At 34.6% G+C, this 21,951-nt stretch overlaps 2 protein-coding genes and 1 long non-coding RNA gene across 3 annotated transcripts; 2 read left to right on the top strand and 1 right to left on the bottom strand.

The window, feature by feature from the left end:
* The first annotated feature begins 487 nt into the window (after positions 1-487).
* LOC130459825 (uncharacterized) lies at positions 488-1,602 on the top strand. The gene is made up of 2 exons (XR_008919471.1): positions 488-766; positions 1,451-1,602. It is a non-coding gene; the product is annotated as an uncharacterized lncRNA (long non-coding RNA).
* Positions 1,603-3,301: 1,699 nt separating this feature from the next.
* Positions 3,302-10,480, top strand: LOC110804077 (uncharacterized). Its single transcript, XM_022009639.2, has 7 exons — positions 3,302-5,474; positions 7,154-7,244; positions 7,426-7,583; positions 7,691-7,742; positions 7,842-7,924; positions 8,079-8,172; positions 9,386-10,480. Exons 1-7 carry the CDS (start codon positions 3,753-3,755, stop codon positions 9,997-9,999), a joined length of 2,814 nt encoding a protein of 937 aa, XP_021865331.1. The 5' UTR covers positions 3,302-3,752; the 3' UTR covers positions 10,000-10,480.
* Positions 10,481-13,611: 3,131 nt separating this feature from the next.
* On the bottom strand, positions 13,612-16,009 carry LOC110804067 (E3 ubiquitin-protein ligase WAVH1). The gene is made up of 4 exons (XM_022009633.2): positions 15,851-16,009; positions 15,110-15,669; positions 14,593-14,939; positions 13,612-14,517 (listed from the first exon to the last, which is right to left on the bottom strand). The coding sequence occupies exons 1-4, from the start codon at positions 15,903-15,905 to the stop codon at positions 13,860-13,862; spliced, it is 1,620 nt and encodes a 539-aa protein (XP_021865325.2). The 5' UTR covers positions 15,906-16,009; the 3' UTR covers positions 13,612-13,859.
* Between the last annotated feature and the right edge of the window lie 5,942 nt (positions 16,010-21,951).

Below are 21,951 nucleotides of genomic sequence, written 5' to 3'. Positions count from 1 at the left end.
TCGTGCCTCCCCTGTTCGCGCACCCCTTCCCCTTTCTCCTCGCGCCGCCGCGAACAACCACCAAAATCACCGTCTCCTCTAGGCACGGTTCTCGGTGCGGCGCCGCCCAGCCGGCCACCTTTCCCCCCTGCTCCTCTTTGTGCTCCCTTCCCTGTTTCGGCCCCCTTCCCCTGTTTGTGTCTCCTTTTTTTTCAAGAATCCAGAAATCAGTTTCAATTGTGAAACTTTGATTTTTAATTTCCCAAACCCATATTAAAAGTTGGGCCATATTTCATTTGGGCTTTTAGGTGAGTTAAAAGCTAATTATATTTTCAGATTTTCTAATCTATTATTTTTGTGTTTTAATAATTCTTATTATATAATTATTTACTAATAAAATGGTTCATTATTTTCAGGCTTAATTATCGATTTTACTAAAATAGATTACCAGCTTTATTTAACAAAAATGGAATCTAAATAACATTCATGAAAGCCAATTTATGAAAATACATATTTATTTCAATTAAAAATTTCGATTAATAATATTTTCATTAAATTATGAAATTATGTTTTTATTAAAATTCGTTACTTATAAATGAATTCTTATAAAACATATTATTTATAAAATGTTGATTTTAATTCATATATTTATTATTTTGAAATTATTGATTTTAAATTATTTATCGTTTTAAATAACTAATTGAATGATTTAATATTCTGAAAGAAATCGGACTTGGAGCTCGGGAAGAACGATCCATCAGACGGGAAGTATAAAACTACGGTTGAGGTAACGGCTATTGCTAGTACCCGCAATCCCCTTATAAATGTATTATGAAATTATGACGTTATGATTGAATTTATGAATTAAATGTTTTGATGTGTTTTATGGATTGTGGGATGAAATATGATTTGATTAAATTGTTTCTTATAATATGATTTGATTGAGTTTTCTCATAAAATGATGTTTATGCAATGCTATGAAAGAAATGTTATTTTAATGGATCCCAGGATCTAAATGATGATTTATGATATAAAGAGTTACATGATAAATGAAAGTGAAAGACCTGGTTTGTCTGGCGGTATATAAACTACCATCTTCCTATCTACCGGTCATGCATGCACCACGGACACCTGTCCACCCATGGATTACGAGCCCAGACTCCCATGGTTTATGAGCCCAGGCTCAGGGCCCAGGCCCATGTTACGATGATGAGCCCAGGCTCTTATGGGCCCAGGCCCAGTGGAGAATTCCTTCACGGTTCGTACTTGCCGACAACTAGCATGTTAATTAAAAGTTTATGAATGACGTTTTTCATTAAAAGTTTATGAATGAATTAAATATGATGTTTTATTAAATGTTTTACTTATTCTATTCTCCCTGTGTTATTAAATAAAATGAACTGAAAGGAATTTACGTTGCTAGGGTAGTCGTTACTGAGTCTTCGGCTCACCGTTTTGTTTTCCGTTTTAGGTACTGCGGGGAACGATGGACGCGAGTAGTGGCGAGGAATTTCACTTTATTATTATTCACCTAGTTTATGCGTAATGTTTTAATAGTTTAATTAAAGATTCTTAGTAAGTTATGTACTTTTATTTTGGGAAAATAAAGGATTATTATATTAATTTGGGTTTTGATAGCTTATGTTATGATAGTTTCCTTGTAATTTCCAAGAGGGAATTACGGCAGGTAATGTCCCGACCAAATTAGGTTAATTCCGCTGCTAATTATGCTTTAATAATTGAATTAGAGGTCGGGGTGTTACACTGATTCTCTACTAACTTTAAGGACAATAACAAAGGAGGCCTGTCGGGCTACGAGGATGATTTCCCAACGATGTGTCTGATCTCTGGTGGGCTAAAGTCTGGATTTTTGATGTGTTTCACTGCATTCTTATTGTCTGTTTTAATGATGATATCCGTACCACATTCACGCAGACCATGCATAATTGCTTTGCATTTTGCCTGAATGGGGGAACTAGCGAAGATGCGGTTCGCGCCCGAGATATGCTTATAGCTACCACATTCAACCGCCCACCCTACCGCTACAGACCAAGTACTACCACATCGAGCCTGAGTGCCCTTCCAAGCAGCGTCAACCAGCACCAGAACAATAATATATATGGGTTATGTCACTGTTCCATACAGTAACAACCTTGCTCACAACCAATATTACTTTTCTCCCTTTCTCTTTCTGAGCTCAACAATGCTCTCCTCATCCCTGCACTTCATGTAGCATCCTCCCATACATCTGTACGTTCTTTAGATCATCTATAAGGTGCATAACGGTATCCAGGTTTGGAGTGATCTCTCGATTTGAAGATAACTTTATTCCTGTGAATCCAAATGGCCCAAAGAGTTACAATGAACTGAGAAACTCTTGAGTCACCTTTTGCGTCCTCCTTGAACAAGTAGCTGATAATATTCTTGGTCCACCTTCGCACCGTGATACGATTGAGTGTTAAGGGGGTTGAGAAGTTGGTTTGTATTAGCACTATATGTTTTAATTAAGTAAATATATCTCCGTCGTTTTGAGTTAAAAAAAAATATTGTAATATTGATAATTGATGTTGAATGAGGAAGATGGAGCGGAAGAGGAGTTGAAGTTGTAAAATATAGCAACAACAAAAGAAAATGAAAACAAAACAAATCATATTGATGGATGAAAAGAGAAATATCACATAACTTCTAATCATCTATGATTTCGCTTTTTAAATATTAGAAAAGAAAAATGAAAACAAAACCATGATGGATGAAAGGAAAAATGACACGTGGCTTCTGATTATCTATGATTTTGCTTTTTAAATACTATAGATAAGCTATCCTAATCACACACTCAATTTTATCTCATGACAAAAATGAAGTCGAAAATAGTTTTGAAACTGGACAATAAAAGCTCGAATTTTGATTTTCATTAATACAATTAACAACTACTTTGTACAATCGACCTTAACATTAACACAATCTAGATTCTAAGCAAAGAGTCCCCTCAAACAAAAAAAATTCAAAGCAAAAAGAAAATGTATTTTAAAGGTCAACATTTTCTGTTCCATAAACTGATAATTTACTCAAATTATAACCACAACCCACAATTTCACTCTCGCATACCATAAATTCAAAAACATCACATATCATATAAACTTATATAGACAAACAACACTACTTCTTAGTAATTAGTACTTTACCCATCTAGTACACGAAAATTATTGAAGAGTAGTTATTCTTATAGAGTAGTACTAGAAAGTAGAAATTATTACTCAGTATCATATCAATTCAATTCTCATTTATTACACATTCCATAATTACCCCCAACAAAAAACAAAAATAACAAAACATATTAATACAACAGCCGGATAAATAATAATTAACCAAAAATAAAAGCACCACCACCTCACAACTCACACGGTCGCACCGCACCCCGTAAAACCTCCCACATCACCACCCTTTTCCACCCCCCCTAAAACCAACCTGCAATTCCGCACAATTGCACGGCTTCTTTCTCTCTCTTTCTCTCACATCGGATCTGTAATTCTCCCAAATAATCGTTGATTTTCTACAATTTTGTCCGTCGATCTCGTTTTCTCTCTCCTCCTTTGATCCCATCGAATAACTTAGCAATTGCGGAGGAACAACCATCGCAAGACGGCGGTGTGTGAAGAGGGTGAAGAGGAGAGATAGATTAAGGGTAGGAGAGAGAAAGAGAACCATTACACATTTTCGTTCTCTTTCTCTCTCTTCGTGGGCATTCCTCCTGTTCTCTCGGAAATGCTCTTACCATGAGCAAAAACGAAGAGGAGGAGGAAGAAGAAGAAGCAAAATCCCCCAAATTAGTTGAAGAAGTAGAAGAAGAAAGGTTTTACGAGTCGCTTGATCGGATCCTCTCTTCGTCAAATTCGTCAACATCGAATTCTGAAGACGATAATGATACCATTTTATCGCCTCGCCGACACAGGACCCACCACCACCACCACCACCACCATTGTCATGGGGGAAAGTCTAGTAGTAACTCTTCTGGGCTTCCGAAATTCCCAGTGTCGGCTCAAAACTACGACGTATGGGTCTCTTCTGAGTCGTTTTCTCTTTCTTCCCTTGAGCAGCGGCGTGATCGTCTCCTCCGTGCTCTCGGGTTATCGTCTGACCCATCGTTGTCTCGCCGTAAGACGGCTACGGTCCGATCTGTGTCGTTTGATCATCATTTGGTTGGGTGTTCTGCTGAGCAGCCTGCAAAATTGCCAGAGGATGATGATAACTCAAGGGTTATAAACCGGTCGAAATCGGATCAGTGTAATTCTTCTCCTACTCCTACTACTTCTACTTGTTCTTCGTCTTCCATTCTTTCAATTCGTTCTGTTTCTGATACTGTATATAGAGATAGTAAAAGCAACAATAATAAGTACAATGTGGATGATGGTAATCATAATGCTACTAATATTAATAATGATAACGGGGTTGTTGATAATTTGGTGAGTGATGGGTGTGTTGGGTCGGTTTCAGTTTCGGGTTTGGGTGGTTTTAATAAGATGCCAGCGGAGAGGATTGGTAGCCGGCAAGGGATCAGTGAGATAGAGGGGGAATGTGGTGATTTGAAGGGCGGAAAAAGTGGAATTGAGGAGATTGAGAGAGAAAAGGTGTGTACAATTAAGAACCTTGATACTGGAAAAGAATTTGTGGTGAAGGGGGCCAGAGAAGATGGGGTGTGGAACAAGGTTAAGGAGGTTGGAACTGGTAGGCACTTGACTATGGAGGAGTTCGAGATGTCTGTTGGGCATTCACCCATTGTTCAGGAATTAATGAGACGGCAAAATGTGGAGGATCAGCTTAACAATAACAAGGATAGTGGTGAGTCTAATGGGAATGGTGACAATGGATCCAAGTCGAAGAAGAAGGTTAGTTGGTTTAGAAGTATCAAGAATGTGGCTAGTAGTGTTACCGGGTACAAGGAGAGACGTAGCAGCGATGAGAGGGATACCTCGTCAGAGAAAGGTGGTCGCAGGTCCAGCTCTGCTACTGATGATAGTCAGGATACTTCATTCCACGGGCCAGAGAGGATTCGGGTTCGGCAGTATGGGAAATCGGTTAAGGATCTTACGGCACTGTACAAGAGCCAGGAAATTCAGGCCCATAATGGTTCTATTTGGACAATTAAGTTTAGCTTAGATGGAAGGTTCCTAGCAAGTGCTGGCGAGGATTGCGTAATACATGTTTGGCAAGTGGTGGAATCGGAGAGGAAAGGTGAGCTTTTGGTGGATAGACCCGATGATGCAAGTTTGAGTCTTCTTGTCTTGACAAATGGATCACCTGAACCAAATTTAGTTTCCCAAAGCTTGGATAGTTTGTTGGAGAAAAAGAGGAGGGGTAGGCCATCTATCAGCCGGAAATCTGTGAGCTTGGACCATATCAAGGTTCCAGAGACTGTTTTTGGGCTGTCAGAGAAACCAATCTGTTCATTTCAGGGGCATTCAGACGACGTGCTTGACCTCTCCTGGTCCAAATCTCAGGTTAGTGATGTTGTATCACTTTCATATAGGCGCTTCCTGTGCTGTCTGTCTTTCCCTATTGAACATAGGTTTGCTTGTTGCTAGTTTATCTTAAAGTATGGCGATGATGAGTTCCATTCTTGTAATGCCTTGGTGGTTTCTGTTGTAGAGAAGTTAATAGCCTGTCTCAGCATGGGGTTTAAATTGATATTTTCTGATTATTGTTGAATTCTGGCCATGTAAACAACTTTCCTGTAAAAGTATCATCTATCTAAGTAATATTCACTCAGGTTGAAGTTTCAACATTTTTTAAAGCCACTTGATGGTGCTGTACACCTTACTTGTATAACGGTCTAAGTACCACATCTTTGCTGGTTCTTCTAAATGGTGACAGTTTGAATGAGTTTTGGCATTTATTACTTTTGTTGGGAATGGAGCTTCCTTTCTTAGCATTGTTTTCTTGTTAGTCAAGAATTCAGGATAACTCGACATGAAAATTCCAAAGTTTTAGCCATCTATGAACAATAATCCAACTCTGAAGATGCCCTTCAACTAGATCTGGTTATTGGGCGGGTTAGGTCAGGGTCAGTCGGGTCAAAAGCAGGTCGGGTCATGAAAGGATCACCTTGGAGGGGTCAGTCGGGTCGACTGGTCTCGGGTCAATAGTGGGTGGATATTTGCCAGGCCAATAAACGAGCAAGGAAGAATGACAAACGAGAGAGTCAAATGTGAACAACATTGAATATAAAGCTATACATATAAACCTTTTTAGTACAACTATTTTAAAATTCCAAAATTATTCTGCTATCACTCCGACCCTATATTGACCCTATCCATTAAGAGCTCTGTCCAACAAATACCCTTTTAACTTGACCCTAACCCTATACCCATTGGCTTGCGCTGTCCAGGTCTACCTTCAACCACACCAGCAATCCTCTATTTCTATCAGAAATTTGTTTTTATCGTGTAGGATTGTAATCCTAAGGCCTTACTAAGTTTCTTCTTCCCCTGATCCTTGGCTGGAAGGTATGCTCTCTCCCTCTCTCTTATCTGTTTTATTTCAACCTAATCTACTTGCTAATAATTTCTGTCCCTTTTTTTTCCTTCTCTCCTTTGCTAACTAATCAACCCAAAGTTCCCCTTGAATGGTTTCTCTCCACTCCCTCTCTGCTAATTCATTAGCCTGAAACCCTTGTTACCCTTCCTATCTTCTGTATCATCTTCCCTTATCCTCCCTCTTACTTCCTTATCATCCCACATGTGCAGCCCTGTAACTACTCATATTTTCTTCCTCATAATAGACCCCAATACTTTGTTTCAACTGTCCACTCATCAATATTATTTATGCTTTAATATTAAAAATAAAAAACAAAATTTTTTACCAGAAAATATATCGCTATTGATTGGGGTTGACTTCCAGGCGACCCCCCCCCCCCCCCCCCCATATACTTTGGATTATTTTAGGAATATCTCAATTGGGATTATTTTTTGGAAGATCCTTCATAGATGCACCAAGATTGTAACAAAAAAAGTTACTTTCTGTGCCCCTTCTAACAAATTGGTGACACTGATTGGTCAACAGTACTTGATGTGGTAATTTGGACAATTTTTTTGAGGAGTTTCTGCATGTATATTGAAAGGTGCTGCCCGCAGATTGAGATAGCTTCCTATTTATCTGATATTCCTATATTATTTTTCAGCTTTTGCTTTCATCCTCAATGGACAAGACAGTGCGTCTGTGGAACTTGTCTAGCAAGACTTGTCTGAAAATATTTTCCCACAGTGACTATGGTAAGTATGCTTTTCATTCTCTAGATCTCATTCTTTTTGTTAATATTAAAAAAAAGTCCATCCCTTGCTATTCTACTGCAGAGGAAACTATGCAAGTTTTCATTGCTGATGGTTTTCTTTGCCGTAGTTTGCTAGTAGCAGCTGCTTGCATTCTTATGATTATACTCTATCTTTTGCACAGTAACTTGCATCCAGTTCAATCCTGTTGATGATAGATATTTCATCAGTGGATCTCTAGATGCTAAGGTTCGCATATGGAGCATTCCTGATCGTCAAGTTGTTGATTGGAATGATCTGCATGAGATGGTCACTGCTGCCTGCTATACTCCGGATGGTCAGGTATATTGGGATTTGTATTGTTAAGAGTGTTTCGACGCCTTAATGATCATTTTGTTATTGGTGGGATACTAAACCTTGAGGGATTTTGTTTTGGTTTATATTTGAAGGGCGCATTGGTTGGTTCATACAAGGGAAGCTGCCGCCTATACAACACATCTGGTATACTATGATGCAGTCTCTGATGTGCTTTATTTGACTTGATTGTGTGACCTGCACTTGCTAATTTCACGCACTTGTTTATTTGTACTGTGGTTCCAGAAAACAAGCTGCAACAGAAGTGCCAGATCAATCTGCAAAACAAGAAGAAAAGATCCCACCTCAAAAAAATTACTGGTTTCCAGGTGAGGAGTTAGTTACAATTTACAAATAATTTGATTCCTTCAGTGATTGGAAAATTTACTCTACTGCTTGAAATATCCTCATGTTTTCAAGTGCAGCCTTATAACATTCCTACTTGTCTTTCATCTCATAAATTATATTTCCTTCATTGATCAGTTTGCACCAGGGAGTTCTTCGGAAGTTTTGATAACATCTGCAGATTCACGGGTCCGGGTTGTTGATGGTTTGGATCTGGTTCACAAGTTTAAAGGTACACGATTTTGTGGTTTTCGTTTATCTCTTATTCCTAATATTTTCTTTTTAAATATATGCTTTTCATTCGTTCTGACAATGGAGTTTGTAGTTCCTCTTACGGGCAATTGTGTGTGTGTGTGTGTGTGTGGGGGAGGGGGGGGGGAGGGTAGGGGTAACGTGAACCTGACCAAAAAAAGGCCAAGATTATGTTGTGCTGGATGTCATTAGATGCTGGCTTCTGCCCTTTTTTTTACAATGTGTATGATCAGTGAATCATCACTCAGTGTGATCAATGGTCTTGATGTTTGAATTATTGACTTTGTATGAGCGAGTTTGATGGATGTATGTTGTACCATTTTTTTTAAGGGAAATATATGTTGTCCTTTCTAGATATTCTATGAACAAGCACAACTCAGTATGCAATGTTCCCTGGTTTTCTGTTCTTCAAGTCATGATAAGATGTAGAAACCTGCCTCGTTTCTCAATGATATTGTGTTATTGAGCTTCTGGAATGATTGTTTATTTGTCACAAATAGTTTACGTGCACTAGATACCATTCACTTAGTAAGACTTATGCTTGATATAGTACATTCTGGTGGCGTGTTTCATACATTATAAGTAATTTAGTATTTCAAGGTGTTGAACAGTACAGCAAGTCTGCAATCTCTTGGGATCAATCTGAGTTTTACCCTTGTTGTATTAAGGATTTAAAATTTTTAAGAGCACTTTTATGCCTTAGTTGGTTGTCATTTAATTCATCCTATGGTTGACGATATTTTTAAGAAACTAGAACTTGCAAGATTTAAGGATTCCTTCAGTGATTGTAATCACTGTTTTGTGCTTATCTTACTATAAATATTGAAGTAAATTAGTTTGGTGCCTAACTTTGGTTTTGCAAATTGAGTTATGTTTGGGTACAAAAGGTTGCTTTGAGTGCTCTGGAAGAATTTTAGCCAGTTATCTAGAGGATATGAATAAAGGTTGTCTCATCTTTGATTATTTCCCATGTGTAAAAGATGTAAATCAGATTGTGAAGAGAACCACTTTTCTGGATGGGGGGTAGAGGACTTGGTTTTGCTTGTGGTTGAAGCTTCAGCCTAGACGAGTCCATGAATTGGCCAAAATTGAGCTATGATGTTCAACATCCTGCTGTGCAATGATGGTCTCTGTTTATATTGTTCCAAATCCAATGCAGTGTTGTGTTAAATCTAACTCCAATTTTGAAACAGGGTTTCGCAACACGAATAGTCAAATATCAGCTTCTCTCACTGCTAATGGAAAGTATGTGGTGTGTGCCAGTGAGGATTCTCACGTGTATGTGTGGAAACATGAAGGTGAGACAAGGCCTAGTAGAAGCAAAGGAGTGACAGTGACACGGTCCTATGAGCATTTCCATTGTCAAGATGTATCTGTGGCTATCCCATGGCCTGGAATGGGTGAACCGTGGGGACCCCAAGATTTATGCTCAGAAGAGCAAAATGTGCTCCACCATCATCACTCAGAGGAGGTCTCAACAGCCAACCACCCTCCAACACCAGTTGAGGAGGAGTTCAATGATAATGATAATGATAGCTGCTCTCCTTCTGGATCTGGTTGCAGCAATAGTCCTTTCCGTGGTACAATTTCCAATGCACCCAACAGTTATTTCTTTGATAGAATTTCATTGACATGGCCTGAAGAGAAGCTTATTCGAGCCACCAAGAACCGGAGTCCTCGTATTAGTTTGGACTTCTCCAATGGGTCCCTTCAAAACCGGGCTGCTTGGGGTTTGGTGATTGTAACTGCTGGTCTGCGAGGGGAAATCAGAACCTTCCTCAATTATGGATTGCCAGTTCGAATTTAGGTATGTTTTTTGTTCGCCTTTGTTTCCATATCAATGTACAGGGAGAGATTTGTATTATTTATGACTTTCATTTCTTTCTTGCGAAGTATCGGATTAAGTCTACAATAAAAGCTTATCCGGCTTCCGAGCATCGAGGAAGAAGTACAAATTTATTGGAGGAAGAGAGGAGGAGGAGAGAGGGGGGGGGGGGGGGGGGGGGGGGGGTTGAGTTTGATAAGAAAAAGAAAAGGGACACCAGTTTATACCCTGAATTTAGAAAAGTGATGGGGATTTAGTGTAATCCAAAATTGTAGAGTTATGCCACAAAGCTTATTATTATTGAGTTAAATGAATTCATTCACAAAATTCATTTTCACAAGTATCCATGTGCCTCAGCCTCACTCAGTGTACGGTCTTATATAAATGTCAGATTCCTATCATGTGAAATGACATCCTGTAATCATTATTATTTGTGCAATTTTGTCAGTAATCATTTTTTGTAGTTAATCTCTATTTATGAATTGACTCATTTACAACTAATAAATTTATGCCTTAGTTATCAAATGATTGAGAAACTTAGCGAGTAAAACTTAAAAAGTGGAAATGCATACTGTTGTACTTGTACCTTATAGTCAGCTATTTGCTTAACTGTAATTTCATAAGACTTTAGTTAAAAATATTTCCCTGACCTTATAGGGTATTTGCCTTTGTAAAAATATAATGATTAATATTTTGACGAGTCCTAGGTGAAGTGAAAAGTTGTTTTGGGATATAAACAAGTTATGTAGGATAGGCGACACTTAATCTCATGTAAGTATTTGGTCAATTAAGTTCATTGTCATTCAGGCTAGTACAAGTATAAATGACTCTGTAAAAAAGCATTGCTGGATTGATATTTGTTTATACTCCACAAGAGATCAACATTAACTTTCAGGTAACTGTTATTTTGTAATAGAACCTTTTGGATACTGTTGGGAAATTGTTTGGAATTTGAATGGTACTTTTAAAGAGGCTTGTTGGGCTTAACTGATGGGCCTTATCTTGGACCTATAAATGACTGTAAATCACTAGACCGAAATAGAGAGATATGGACTTATGGAGGAGGGATAAGTATGCAAAATCGGTTAGTGGGGGTAAGGAACTAAGGAATAAATGTTGGGTTTTTTAAATTTAACTAGCTTTTCAGCCCGTTCAAAGAACGGGCGGTTGTATTTTGGTTGTTCAGATATCTTTTGAAGTTTTAATTAGTGAGTACTTGTGATTTTTGGTAACATATGAAATAAATAGAGGTGTAATTTAAAGGTTGAAAAAATATAAAAATTATAATGATGAATAAATATTGGATTTAAAGTGGTGGAGTGGAAGAGACTAATACATATAGTAGACTATATTACTCCCTCTGTCTCTTAATACTCGACCTGTTTTGATCGGACACGCTTGCCAATGCACAACTTTGACCACCAATTTCTTTAACTACATATTATAAAAACTTATAAAAATATTAATATTTTGAAAATATACATTAAGGTGAAGACGACAATATATTATATACTAACATTTATTTGCATATACTAGAAATAAAATAGGGTCAAAGTGAATTATGTGAATAGTGCAAAAAGTCAAAACAGGTCAAGTATTAAGGGACGGAGGGAGTAATAACTTGATGTTGAATAAGGAAAATAGAGAGGAAGATGCATTAGAAGTTGTAAAACATATAAACAGTAAAGAAAAATTGAGAAGAAAAAAAAATGATGGATTGAAAGGAGAGATGCCACATGGCTAATAATAACCTATGGTATAAATTATAATGATGAACTAGCTTTTAAGCCCGTTCTATGAACGGGCGGTTGTATAATGGTTGTTCAGCGGTCTTTTAAAGTTTAAATTAGTGAGAACTTGTGATTTTTGGTAATATATGAATTAAATAGAGGTGTAATTTGAAGTAAGGGTGGCAATGGATCGGAGGTAGATCGGGCCAATGGAGATTCATCCGCCTCCATCCGTCAACTTTTCATCCATCATCCAACCCATCTGTCACTCCCTTTACCCTCCATCCACATCCGACTCATCCATCATGCATCAGCGGATGAATCAGGTGGATCGGATGATTAGCCGGTGTAATTAATATTATCCTCAGCTTTATTTATAATATCAATCAATATAAAGTAATACTACCTCCGTTTCAAAAAGATCTTTACGGTTACTATTTGTACGGACTCCAATGCAATATTTAACTACTAATATATCCAATTTCGTATGTGAAAAAATTATAAAAAAATTGATATTCTGAAAATACATCCCGAGACCAATCTAACAAGATCTTATATGTAACGTTTTGATGTATATAATGGTGAGAATTTACGGTGAAAGTTTTTATAATTTGGACACATTTTCCAAAGCGTAAAGAACTTTCTGAAACGGAGGTAGTATGTGTTAATATAGTGGACAATGAATTATAATTTTGATACATTTACCTTATAAAATAACCGAAAATGCTAATAAAAAAAAATTAGGTAATACATACAGGATTATATTAATAATTAAGTAATTGTAGTAAACAAAATTAATAATTTTAACGGATGGATGGATGGATCAGATGATAGATCGGGTGACGGGTTGGATGAAGCTCCACCCGAATCCGACCCGGCCCATCACCAGATCCACGCGCCACCCGTTTAACAACAGTGTTTTATCGGGTTTCAACCATAAATTCGGTTCGGGTTGTTCGAATATCCGTCGGACTTTGATGAAATTGTCACCCCTAATTTGAAGGTTGAAAATATATAAAAATTATATGTTGAATTAATATTGAATGTTAAAGGGGTGAAGTGGAAGAGGTTAATGTGTATATTGGACTATTAGTAATTGATGTTGAATAAGGAAGATGAAGTGGAAGAGGAGTTAAAGTTGTAAAATATAGAAACAATAAAAAAAAAACTAATAATAAATTGATGAATGAAATGAGAGATGACACATGGCTTCCAATAATCTATGGTTATCCTTTTTAAATACTAGGTATAGATATATATTGGATGTTAAAGTGGTGGAGTGGAAAAGACTAACGAGTATAGTAGACTATTAATAACTTGATGTTGAATAAGGAAAATGGAGTGGAAGAGGCATTAGAAGTTGCAAAACATAGAAACAATAAAGAAAAATTGAAAAAAACAAAAAACAAAATGATGGATGAAAGGAGAGATACCACATGGCTTCTAAGAATGAAATGCCACATGGCTTCAAATAACCTATGATTTTCCTTTTTAAATACTAGGTATAGATTTTAGGTTTTAAATTATTACACCTAAATCATGAACAACGTAAGTATGCAAAATCGATGCGTACATTAAATGGAGGGCTTTATTGGTTTGGTGTACCAACATGATTATCATATTTTATGTATGATCCTCCTTTCAATAAACCCTCAACAATGCGAGTTCACACTTTCTGTCTGTCTGTCTGAGATATCAACCGTGGTTGGAAAGTAGTTTGATGTTACGAGTATCAATTGGCTAGTTGTACTTCAAAGCTTTCAGTCCCTATGACAGAGATGTCCTATATGGCTATTTGCATGTTTTGTCATGTGCTTTTTCCCAATCAATTTGTTGTAAAGTTAAGTAAATAAACACAAGGGTATTTTGCAGAGAAAGTGTTCTGCATTTTCATAATATTCAAATCAAATAACAAACTAGTAATTAAAACAGGCTTACAGATAGATAATTAAACAACATAAAACGAAAAACAGGAAATGCATACTAATACTAATACTAATACTAATACTAATACTAATACTTGTTGTATCTTATAAGTAGTCCTAAGATGCTACTTTTATTTAGGAAATTAATTAATATATGTCACTTAGTCCACTGATTTTGGGTCATTAATTAATGACTTTTATCGATGAGTTCCTTGATTGCAGTAAGTGACTTAATAGCATCCGCAAGATGAGTGCTTAGAACTTGAGCAATATCCGCAACAGTAGTCTCCTTAGGTTTAGGAGCTGGCTTCTTGATTGTAGGATTGGCTTTCTCTTCTGCAATTCGGGTCTTCTTATCATCAGCAGTTGTTGGCACTGGCATATTAGGATTCTTTTCATAGTTTTTAACTTGAGAAAGTAACTGGTCCATAGCCTTAGTCGCAAACAATCTTAGCTCACTGACATCACCTCTAGCCGAGGCACGCTGCAGTGCGTGTGAAAGCTCAGATGCAAAAGCAAAAGCACGTCCTAGCTTCTCGTAAATCTCTGGTGTTGCCATTAACTCTGTCAACTGTTTCACTTCAGCTAACAGTCCTTTAATCAATGGGTCTGATTGGTTTAGCTCCTTACGTTCAAGGTCTTGCCTGGCTTCATTAAGCTTACCCTTAGCATCATCAAACAGCTTTCTGTCAGCCAATTTCCTTGCATCTTTCATCTTCTCTGCTGTGTCTTGACGTGCTATCTCGTTTAGCACTTCTGGAATCTCCTGTCCTGAAGGTGTTTCAGTACGACTTACAGTAATCGTCACCGGAGCAACATCATACTCTCTGTCACCAATAACTCTTCTGCACAAATTAAACCCAACATGTAAGTTTTATTATTAGTAATGTAATTAAATAATATTGGAACATAACACCTACTTGTAAGTGTATGTGAATTCCAGAATATCAGTTCCCTTGGGAGATTTGACCTCATCAAGAACAAGATTCACCAGCACATTACGGGTCTCTCTACTATAGAGATTGCCAAATGAAACAGTTGCAGTGCCTTCAGTATCATCTCTTGTCTGTGGATAATTACCAACAGACACCTTCTGTATTGTTGATTTTTGTTTTGTGATTATCAAAGTTAAATCTTTAACCACCACACTAAGTAGACCAGCTAAACATTGGGCAAATGCAATGCTCAAGTTGCTCGTTTTCGGGTTGTCCACATCTGAAGTATTAAATGTTCCTCCGTTGCTTCTCGCTGCAATGTCCGTTAGCACCTGCATGACAAACAAAAAGTACTCCTCCGTTTTTTACGATGACTCATAAGCTACGTGGCGCATATATATACTAATAAAACTCCAACTAAATGTTTTCGCAACTTGCAACCTTTAATTATATATTTGGCAAATATAAAAATAAAAATAAAAATAAAAAGTTAGTGGGTTACCTGAGGGTGGTAGTCTTGTCCCAAACCAAAGGTGTGTACAGGCACATCACCGAATGTAACTTTGCTGCCATCATAGCCTTTAGAAGGGTTACCATCAGACATAAACATGATGGCAACCTCACGTCCGTCGGTAAATCTCCGATCATTAAGCACTTTGATAGCCTCCTCGAGACCAGCGGTGATGTTAGTACCACCGCCAGCCTTAAGTTCATGAATAAGGCCCTCTACGTGGGATTGAGCATCTTGATTCATTAAGCTCAATGGGCACAACCTTTGAGCATGGCTAGAGAATATGACAACAGAAAGACGATCAACTGCACTAAGTTTTTTAATTAAGAATTTGCTTGCTATTTTCAATTGTTCTAAATTCTTTCCTCTCATACTACCACTAACATCAAGCACTATCACAATGTCCAACCCTGGTCTCTCATCACTTTCATCACCTTCTGTTCCCGTTAGTTCCAACAACACCGTGAACTTCTCACTCTTCAGCGATGCATCTCTTTTGTTGTAGTACATTGCCGTTGTACCGTCAGCTTCGAAAGCACCAGAGTTCGCCCCTACAAAATCTTACGTCGTTAATTAACTACATATATACTTCATTCGTTAACTTTTTAGTTACAACCGTAATTCATATTGTTAAACTCCATTAATATTTTTGAAAAACACCTAAAACTTGATATTCAAACGTAAATCATATTATATTATAACTAACGGAAATGTATAAGCTAAGAGAAAAACCTGATAGAGATTGAGGTCGTTGAATCTCCTCATCATCATTGTACTTCTGCACCATTTTTCTCAACTTTCAAGATAAATGTATTACTCTAATAATATTAATATTATGCACTCTATCTCACTTTTATGTTGTATCTTTTGCAATTTAACCCTTCAAACCTCCAATATTTATAGAATTGAACTATTGGTTTGTGGGAATATTTTTATAATTGGAATTTTTTTAATAGTTGTTGAAGTCAAATTAATCATGTCATTTATTACATCCGTTTCAAAATGATTTTTACACTTTCTGTTTTAGTCTGTTTCATAATATTTTTTACATTGTGTTTTGCTCTATTTGTGGAGAAAATTTACTATATATCTTACTTTTCTTATCCCATAACATTTACAATTTCCCACTCAATTTCCCTTACTTTATTCATATTTTTTTTCTTACACTCACCCATCTTTTTACACGTTTCTCTCACTTTATCAATATTTTATTATATTAACTACATTACTTTTTTATACACTCTTCATTTTTTGTATTAATATTTATGCAAATAGTAACTGTAAATATAATTTTGAAACGGAGGTCGTAATTAATAAAATAAATTAGATTATCTGGAAACTTATACTCCGTATGTTTGACATTGAATGATTATATATATTAGAGCTGGCAATGGGTTGGGTCGAAATCAGGTCGACCCATTTATAAACGGGTTGAGATTTTTCCAACCCAACCCGACCTGTTTAATTAAACGGGTTGAAATTTTCAACCCAACCCAACCCAATTATAAACGGGTTGACCTGAAGTTGACCCGTTTAATTTTTTTTTTTTTCACTTTTAAGTGTAAATTGACTTAACTATAGAGTCGCGAGGTGATATTTTTTATTTACACTAATATAAACCTGGTCCATGCTAACTTAGCGTGGACCAGGGCAACAGAGTAATTTGTATGGGTAACATATGTAACTGTCACGTGACAGTTATTTTGTAATTTTAAATAGTAACTATATGCGTATTACAGTAACTATGTGTTTTAAAGAGTTACTATGTGTTTTGAAGAGTTTTAATGCGATTTGTGTCTAGCCCACTTTATATACGTTTTAAACTTTTTTATTTTTCAAAATTTCAGATCTACATTCTGTTCATTCTCTTTCATTTTCTCTCTCTTCATTTTCTCTCTATGCTTTTCAAAATTTAGCCCAAATTTCTAGGTTTTGTTCGATTTTCTTCGTAACTATCTTATAATTCTTATGATTGGATCTATTAGATGAGGAAAAATTGGAGGAAGTAGTAGATCAAGAAGGAGGTTCGTCGTTGCCGAAATCGAATCGAAGAATTTGCGCTCGCCTACAAATCTTCGCAAGAATTTTTAGAGATCACATCTCGGTTTGTTGTTTTATAAAGAATTTTAAGTCTAGTTTTATTTAAAATTGAAAATATTTGTTGTTTTGAAGAAATTAATGTTTGTGTTTTACCGAAGTATCGTTTTCATTTCGCAAATTCGATCAGTGACTTCACGATTTTAAATAGTAACTATATGAGTAATACAGTAACTATATGGTTTAAAGAGGTACTATGTAATTTTAATGGTTACTATATGTGTACAGCAGTTACTATATTATTTTAATGGTTACTATGTGTGTACAACAGTTACTATATGTGTACAATAGTTATTATTTTGTTGAGTGATTCGAAATGTTTGTTGTTTTGTTGAAATTAGGGTTAGTGTTTCACATATAGTTCGTATATAAATGATATAGTCACCTTTAATTTATGTTGCGAAATATTATTTTTAATAGTCACTGGAATGTTCGTTGTGTTTATGTTAGTAGTAGTTTTTAGAGTAACTATATTTTTTTAAAAAGTTACTATAACTTTAAAATAGTAACTATGTGTTTAAAATAGTCAGTATATTTTTTTAGAAAGTTATTATAAGTTTAAAACAGTAACTATGTGTTTAAGATAGTTATTATGTTATGAACAGTTTATAGTGACTTTTTGATAAATAATAGTTACTATACAATTACATTATGTACTATGTTATTTAGAGTATGTATTTACCCGCTTCTTAGATAGTGACGATATGATTATAACGGTTACTATATGTGTTCAATAGTTACTGTATTTTAATAATAGTCACTATATGTTTTATATAGTTACTATATGGTTTATATAGTTACTATATATTTGATATTTGTATAAGAAAATAATACGAAGTATCAATCACATGTTATTCCAGGTCCTAAAGTTGCACTATCTAGTGACGAATCTCCAAAAATACTTTACAATATCATTTGTATAAGAAGAAATAATGCCTTAAATTTAGAAAAAAGAGACAAAGGCTATGAACTTTAAGAATTGATGCAGCAAAGCACAAGAGGTAGAAATAATGTTTGTTGTTTGGGTGAAATTAGGGTTAGTGTTTCATATAGTTAGTATATAAATGATATAGTTACCTTTAATTTATGTTGCGAAAATAATGTTTTTAATAGTTTTTGGAATATTCGTTGTGTTTATGTTAGTAGCAGTTTTTAGAGTAACTATATTTTTTAAAAAGTTACTATAACTTTAAAACAGTAACTATGTGTTTAAAATAGTTACTATATTTTTTAGAAAGTTATTATAAATTTAAAACAATAACTATGTGTTTAAGATAGTTACTATGTTAAGAACAGTTTATAGTGACTTTTTGATAAATAATAGTTACTATACGATTACATTATGTACTATGTTATTTCGAGTATATTTTTGTCTGATTCTTAGATAGTGACTATATGATTATAATGGTTACTATATTTGTACAATAGTTACTATATTATAATAATAGTCACTATATGTTAAGCTAGTTGTTGTGTGATTATAATGGTTACTATATGTGTACAATAGTTACTATATTATTATATTAGTTACTTTGTCTTATATAGTTACTATATGTTTGAAATAGGTACTATGTTTATTTTATCATGATTTGTTACCATATGTTTATTTTCTTCAATAGTTACTATATTATTTATATAGTTACTATATTATTTATATAGTTACTATATGTTTGAAATAGATATTCTTTTTATTTTATCATGACTTGTTACCATATGTTTATTTTCTTTAATAGTTATTGTACGTTTTATATAGTTACTATATTTTTGAAATAGGTACTATGTTAGTTTATTATGTTATGTGCATGTTTTTATGTTATTCTATATTTTTAATGATATAGTTACTGTATTATGGATAGAGTTACTATATTATTATCACATCAACTATGTCTGCAATTCTGTGACTAAATGACCATCAATAATATTTATAGGTATTATATCTTGTATTATAGTAACTATATGTTTGGTATAGTTTTTTTATGTATATTATAATGTTCTTTTTATGTTCTTTGTTGTCTTCTATGTTATTAATAATAAGAGTTACTATGTTATGATCACAACAACTATATGATCATAACAATAACTATATCTACAACCTTGCTCGTATATGACTATCATTAATATTAAGAGTTACTATATCATGTATAATAGTAACTATATATTTTTAATAGTTATTATCTTATCATTATGTTCTTTTTATGATCTTTCTTTGTACTCCATGTTATTATTAATAAAAGTGCCTATATTATTTTGACAGTAACTCTATGACTATAACAATAACAATAACTATATATGCAATTCTGCAAGTATTTTACCATCGTTAATTGTAAGAGTTACTATATGATGCATAATAGAAACTACACGTTTTACATAGTTACTATGTTATTTTTTCATATTTAAATGTTAAATTATTAACTTAGTTTAAATATTATTGATTTAGAAATACAAAGATGATGCACCCAGAATTGAAATCGTGCAAAGAATAAATTTTGCAAGGAAACAAAAGCAGGAGGAGAAGAAGAAAATCCTGACAACAATGGAAACCAAGAACGTGGTAGAGGAAGGACATGATGTGTTGGTGGAAAAAAGAGACGTGGTCCACGTGGACGTGTCGATTAGTATTTTGTAGTTCAAAAAACACTTGAGTTTAACATGGTTTATTTAATAGATGCAAAGAATTAGAATGTCGTAGCTAAAACAACTAACCAAGTAGTTAATGTTTTCTTTATTATTGTTCAAGAGTTATAATTACTGTTACTTTTGATATAGTTACTCTTTTATATTTCAGTAATTATGTGATATATAATAGAAAAAATTACTATATGACCTCTAAACCATCTATATCATATTGTTTATTTTTATAATATAGTAATTGTTTTACAGCTAAAGTTATTTTTCTATATAATATAGTTAATCTTTGGATAGAATAATTGTTCTCATCGAAATTACTGTATTATTATTATTTATTTCATAGTTACTATTCTGAAAATATAGTTACTTTACAGAACCTATAGTTTCTATAATTTACTCTTTTGTCTACAAGAATGAATATATAGTAGTAATTGTTTTACAGTTAAAATTACTTTTCTATATGATATAGTTACTCTTTGGATAGAATAGTTATTCTTATCATTATTATGTTCATAGTTATTATTCTGGAGATATAGTTACTTTACAGAACCTACAGTTTCTATAATTTACTCACTGTTAAAATTACCTAATTACCCTGGTCCATGGTAATCTTATGGTGGACCGGGTCCATGCAAGTGGAATTGGATATTTTTGTGGCATATCTCATAGAAAAAAGTAATACTTAAATATGTATTTGACATGTATCAAAATGTCAAATAATTATTCATTTTTGAAGGAAAAATGAGAAATAAAATATTTTAAATAAAATTCTACAGATGTATATTACATACTTGCTTGAACTTAAACGGGTTAGGCGGGTTGTTTTCGGGTTGAACATTTCAAACTGACCCAACCCATTTAATTAAACGGGTTGGGTTGGGTTGACCCATTTAATTAAACGGGTTGAAAATCTTGACCCAACCCTTTATTATTGGGTTGGGTTCGGGTTGGGTTGGTGGGTTGGGTCAATTTTTGCCAGCTCTAATATAGATGAAAAAAACTCAACCCGGGGAATTTAATTATGTTTACAATATCAAATATTCAAATGATGGTATACGTGATAAGTCATAATTTGTACGTAGGACATTGTACATAATAACATATTTCTAGCTAGAATTATAATCAAAACCATGGTTCGCATTGTTTATTGTTATGAATATGATTAAGATCCTATTTTTTTTGGCTTAATTTCAGTTTTAGGACTTATTTCACAGTTCAGTTCAGTTCAAAAGCATTCAGTTCAGTTGAGTTTCAAAGTTGTTTCACACGTTGCTCTGTTATTGTTCACAGATTTTAAGAACAAATTGTGATCGTGGATCTTTGTTTATGTGATTAGTTGGATATAAACTAACAAATTAACACATGCTCGAAACTTTTGCAAAGTCTTGGAAGAGTTGCTTCAACACGAACATCCCATGGTCACATGTGTCAACTAATTTTTTTATGTTCAAGTTCATTGCTTGGGCATGAGCTGGAGAAATGGGTAGATTTTTTGGTTTTTTTTGTTTTTTTTTTTTTTGCAGTCACTAGACAAGAAATTACCTAGGGTTCAACTTGGAAACCATTAATCCTTGCTTCTATCTCAAGTTTATGAGAGTCAAAATGATCTTTGCATATTCCGTTTTAGTTTATTTCATAATGATCTTTACACTTTGTTTTATTCTATTTTGGACATGAAAATTTACTAATATCGGCCTTACCTTTCTTATCCCACAATAGTTACAATTTTCCACTCACTTTCTCTGATTTTATTCATTTTTTTTCTTACACCCACCCACTTTTATACACATTTATCTTACTTTATTCATATTTTATTATATTCTACCAACTTTTTTACTTTTGTCTTAATATTAGTAACCGTAAAGATCCACTACAAGAAATTGTACAATCAACGACGGCAAATCCTGTCGCTAAAGGCTAATAATCGTTGATTACCGACGAGATTTTCTGTCGTGAACCCGTCATAAAAGGGGCTGTCATTAATGGAAAATCCCGTCGTTAACCCCGTAAAAGACATTTACGACGGTTGTTCTCGTATTTGCTTGATTGTTAATTAGACCCGCGCAAAAGATTTTTACGACGGAATTTTTGACCCGTAGTTATTAGAT

This window comes from Spinacia oleracea, chromosome 4 (assembly GCF_020520425.1).
Source record: "Spinacia oleracea cultivar Varoflay chromosome 4, BTI_SOV_V1, whole genome shotgun sequence".
NCBI lineage: Eukaryota > Viridiplantae > Streptophyta > Magnoliopsida > Caryophyllales > Amaranthaceae > Spinacia > Spinacia oleracea.
This window is presented reverse-complemented; position numbering and strand designations above follow the sequence as displayed.

Excerpts from the sequence above, each read along its gene's own strand:
- LOC110804077 (XM_022009639.2), top strand. The coding sequence starts at position 3,753 with ATGAGCAAAAACGAAGAGGAGGAGGAAGAAGAAGAAGCAAAATCCCCC. Across the intron at positions 7,584-7,690 it reads GCTATACTCCGGATGGTCAG|GGCGCATTGGTTGGTTCATA; the intron begins GTATATTGGGAT and ends TTATATTTGAAG. Across the intron at positions 8,173-9,385 it reads TCTGGTTCACAAGTTTAAAG|GGTTTCGCAACACGAATAGT; the intron begins GTACACGATTTT and ends ATTTTGAAACAG.
- LOC110804067 (XM_022009633.2), bottom strand. The coding sequence starts at position 15,905 with ATGGTGCAGAAGTACAATGATGATGAGGAGATTCAACGACCTCAATCT. Across the intron at positions 14,940-15,109 it reads GACAAGACTACCACCCTCAG|GTGCTAACGGACATTGCAGC; the intron begins GTAACCCACTAA and ends TTTGTCATGCAG. Across the intron at positions 14,518-14,592 it reads GAATTCACATACACTTACAA|AAGAGTTATTGGTGACAGAG; the intron begins GTAGGTGTTATG and ends TAATTTGTGCAG.